This window comes from Quercus lobata, chromosome 11 (assembly GCF_001633185.2).
Source record: "Quercus lobata isolate SW786 chromosome 11, ValleyOak3.0 Primary Assembly, whole genome shotgun sequence".
NCBI lineage: Eukaryota > Viridiplantae > Streptophyta > Magnoliopsida > Fagales > Fagaceae > Quercus > Quercus lobata.
The window spans coordinates 56,858,470-56,862,211 of NC_044914.1; the positions used below are offsets into that span (position 1 = coordinate 56,858,470).

At 41.4% G+C, this 3,742-nt stretch overlaps 1 protein-coding gene across 1 annotated transcript; it reads left to right on the forward strand.

Annotated features, from left to right (window-relative positions):
- Window positions 1-466: 466 nt before the first annotated feature.
- Window positions 467-3,208, forward strand: LOC115968248 (3-hydroxy-3-methylglutaryl-coenzyme A reductase 1-like). The gene is made up of 3 exons (XM_031087586.1): window positions 467-1,793; window positions 1,943-2,289; window positions 2,632-3,208. The coding sequence occupies exons 1-3, from the start codon at window positions 605-607 to the stop codon at window positions 2,872-2,874; spliced, it is 1,779 nt and encodes a 592-aa protein (XP_030943446.1). The 5' UTR covers window positions 467-604; the 3' UTR covers window positions 2,875-3,208.
- Window positions 3,209-3,742: the final 534 nt, after the last annotated feature.

A 3,742-nucleotide genomic window follows, 5' to 3' on the forward strand; every position in this document is an offset into this window, starting at 1 on the left:
ATTTCTTTTTTTTGTTCACCAAAAAGAAATGGAAAACAAACATGCTTTAATTTAGTTGTATTTGTAAGGAGAAAAAAGAGGAGGAGGATGACGATGACGATGACGAGGACAAAAAAGAGAAGCGAAGGGAGTGAGAAAGAGAGAGGGAAAGGGAAGAGACAAAATTGGGGTAAGAGAATAATGAGACGATTACACTCAAACTCCTCAATCGACGTGGCGGTGGTAGGTGGGAGGGGAGAGTTGAAGAGACTAATTGCAATTGCAAGGCTTTGAGTCAAACACCCCCCAATTTTCATTCTGTGTTAAACACGTGAGAAAAATAATGTAAACTCGTTTTCGAAGTAAGTGCTACTTCCTAGTTCCTACGCTACCATATCTCTCGTACGTGTGAGGTCTACACATGACCTGACAACACGAAACCAAGCAACAACAAAAACACCCAATCAATTCTATAAATAACTCATCCATTCTTGTTACCTGAACATACGCTCATCCATTCAGACTCAACTACTACTCTCATACTCTCATCACAGAACAAAACCAATCACTCCTCCCTTTGGATTCGCCGCCGGCGGTTTCCTTTTCTATTCTCCTCCATTTTGAGATGGATTCCCGCCGGCGATCGACCTCCAAAGCCACCACCGCCCACCCACCACCACCACACATGAAAATGAAAATGGGAGTGGGTCTACATCAACATCACAATGATAAAGAGCTCAAGGCCTCAGACGCTTTGCCACTCCCACTTTACCTCACCAATGCTGTCTTCTTCACTCTGTTTTTCTCCGTGGTCTACTTCTTGCTCACTCGCTGGCGTGAGAAGATTCGTAACTCCACCCCTCTTCATGTCCTTAACTTGTCTGAGATCGTCGCCATCTTCGCCTTCATCGCTTCCTTCATCTACCTCCTTGGTTTCTTCGGAATCGATTTTGTCCAGTCGATTCTTCGACCTTCCACTGATCTCTGGCCTAACGAGGACGAAATCGACGATGCCCAGAACCCAGACGAAATCGTTCTTAAAGAAGACTCTCGTAAAGTCCCTTGTGGTGCTGGCCTCGATTGCTCACCTCCTCAGATCGTAAACAAGGAAATCGTCTCTCCTCCTTCCCTGGTACCTACGGTATTGAGCGAAGAGGATGAGGAGGTCATCAAATCAGTCGTGAAAGGATCGACACCTTCTTACACTCTCGAATCAAAACTCGGAGATTGTAAAAGAGCCGCGGCGATTCGACGCGAGGCGCTTCAGAGACTCACTGGCAAATCATTAGCTGGGTTACCTCTCGAGGGGTTCGATTACGAATCTATACTTGGCCAGTGCTGCGAGATGCCAGTGGGTTATGTTCAGATCCCAGTTGGTATTGCTGGACCACTTTTGCTGGATGGGATTGAGTACTCTGTTCCCATGGCTACCACAGAGGGTTGCTTGGTGGCAAGCACAAACCGTGGGTGCAAAGCTATTCACTTGTCAGGTGGGGCCGCTAGTGTTTTGTTGAAGGATGGTATGACCAGAGCTCCTGTGGTTAGGTTCGCTTCAGCTCAAAGGGCTGCTCATTTGAAGTTCTTCTTGGAGAACCCCAACAATTTCGAGAACTTGTCTATGATCTTCAACAAGTCCAGCAGATTTGCTAGGCTTCAGAATATTAAGTGTACTATTGCTGGCAAGAATCTCTACATGAGATTCACTTGCAGCACCGGTGATGCCATGGGCATGAATATGATCTCCAAAGGTGTCCAAAACGTCTTGGATTTTCTCCAGGATGATTTCTCGGACATGGAAGTTATTGGCATCTCTGGTAAGTCCAAATTGGATTTGTAAAGTTTGCACCTTTAGTCGTATGATTGATTTATTTCAGCTAAACTTAGGTACAGTATAATTATTTGGTTGAATTCAATTGGGTCTGTATCATTATTGAATTAATTGTTTTCAACTTGGGTTTTGCAGGAAACTTCTGTTCGGACAAGAAAGCAGCTGCAGTGAACTGGATTGAGGGGAGAGGCAAGTCTGTGGTTTGTGAGTGTGTGATAAAGGGTGAGGTGGTGAAAAAGGTGCTCAAGACTAATGTGGCGGCCTTGGTGGAGCTCAACATGCTCAAGAACCTGACTGGTTCAGCTATGGCTGGAGCTCTTGGGGGCTTCAACGCACATGCTAGTAACATTGTCGCTGCCGTGTACATAGCCACCGGCCAAGACCCAGCACAGAACGTGGAAAGCTCTCACTGTATCACCATGATGGAAGCTGTCAATGAAGGACAGGATCTTCACGTCTCTGTCACTATGCCTTCTATTGAGGTAAATTTCATTTCACATCAACACCATTTCCATCACGAGGTCAAATTTTTAGGCTTGCATAAAGGAAAAGATGGTTTTTCTGATTTTTCACCTGATTTCAAATCTGAAAGACAGAAACAGTTCTTTATTCACTATCATGGATTAGGATTTTTGGATTTCCAAATATTATAAGTATTTCATTCGTTTTGAGAGAGAAGTTGTTTCCCCATATATATATAGTAGCTTATGGAATCACTTTCAATCACATATCTTGCCCTTTTTTTTTGGTATTTAGGTGTTAATAGTGCTGAGAGTATGCTGGTCAATAATATTTGAGACCTCACATGGCTTTCTTCTTTGCAGGTTGGTACAGTTGGTGGAGGTACCCAGCTTGCTTCTCAGTCAGCATGCTTGAATCTGCTTGGGGTGAAAGGTGCAAACAGAGAATCAGCAGGATCAAACGCAAGGCTACTGGCCACCATTGTAGCTGGTTCTGTGCTGGCTGGGGAGCTCTCCCTTATGTCTGCTCTGGCAGCAGGGCAGCTTGTTAGGAGCCATATGAAATACAATAGGTCTAGCAAGGATGTTTCTAAAGTTTCCTCTTAAAGGGAACAGATGTAAAAATACCCCCAACCTTGAGGCTTAAAAGTTAAAAGGCCTCAGGAACATGGAAAATTAAGATCGATACAAATCAACTGTCAATTAGGCATGGAGACTTGGAGGGACATGATTGGAAAATTGAACAGCATAAAATATATAGCAGACCCAAGCAGCAAAGAAATCTGTTTGTTTGTTTTTTTTTAAATTCTGTTCCCCACCCTTTTCTTTTCTTTTTTTTGTTAATTTCAAGTTATGTAACAAAAGTACCTGCAAATTGTGTAATATGATGGAAAAGTTTAGTATCATTTCATTCCTTGAAGATTATACTCAGTTCTGTTTTACTTGAGTTTCTTGCACCATAAAATATTCATAAAGGAACAGAAAATTGTGTGATATGACGAAATTTTTTTGCTGTTACTATGAGTAAAGGTTATGTGTTAGGTGGACTACATCACTTTCCACAATTCCATCGAGAGACTCTCATCTATTTAATATTCTATTATGAGATTCCTTGCTCAAAATTACTGAGTTATTTTTCTCAACAAAAAATAAAATAAAATAAAATAAAATAAATTTGCTAAGTCATTTTATGATAAAAAAAAATTTAAACATAAATTAACTAACTGTTAACTTAACAATTTTAAACATATGAAAGTTTTTTAGTGAAATAGTAGATAAGTGACATGATCTACTATCATAGCCATATAAATCAACTGTCAATTAGGCATGGAGACTTGGAGGGACATGATTGGAAAATTGAACAGCATAAAATATATAGCAGACCCAAGCAGCAAAGAAATCTGTTTGTTTGTTTTTTTTAATTCTGTTCCTTCTTCCCCCCCCCCCCCCCCCCCTTTTTTTTTGTTAATTTCAA

Excerpts from the sequence above, each read along its gene's own strand:
- LOC115968248 (XM_031087586.1), top strand. The coding sequence starts at position 605 with ATGGATTCCCGCCGGCGATCGACCTCCAAAGCCACCACCGCCCACCCA. Across the intron at positions 1,794-1,942 it reads GGAAGTTATTGGCATCTCTG|GAAACTTCTGTTCGGACAAG; the intron begins GTAAGTCCAAAT and ends TGGGTTTTGCAG. Across the intron at positions 2,290-2,631 it reads TCACTATGCCTTCTATTGAG|GTTGGTACAGTTGGTGGAGG; the intron begins GTAAATTTCATT and ends TCTTCTTTGCAG.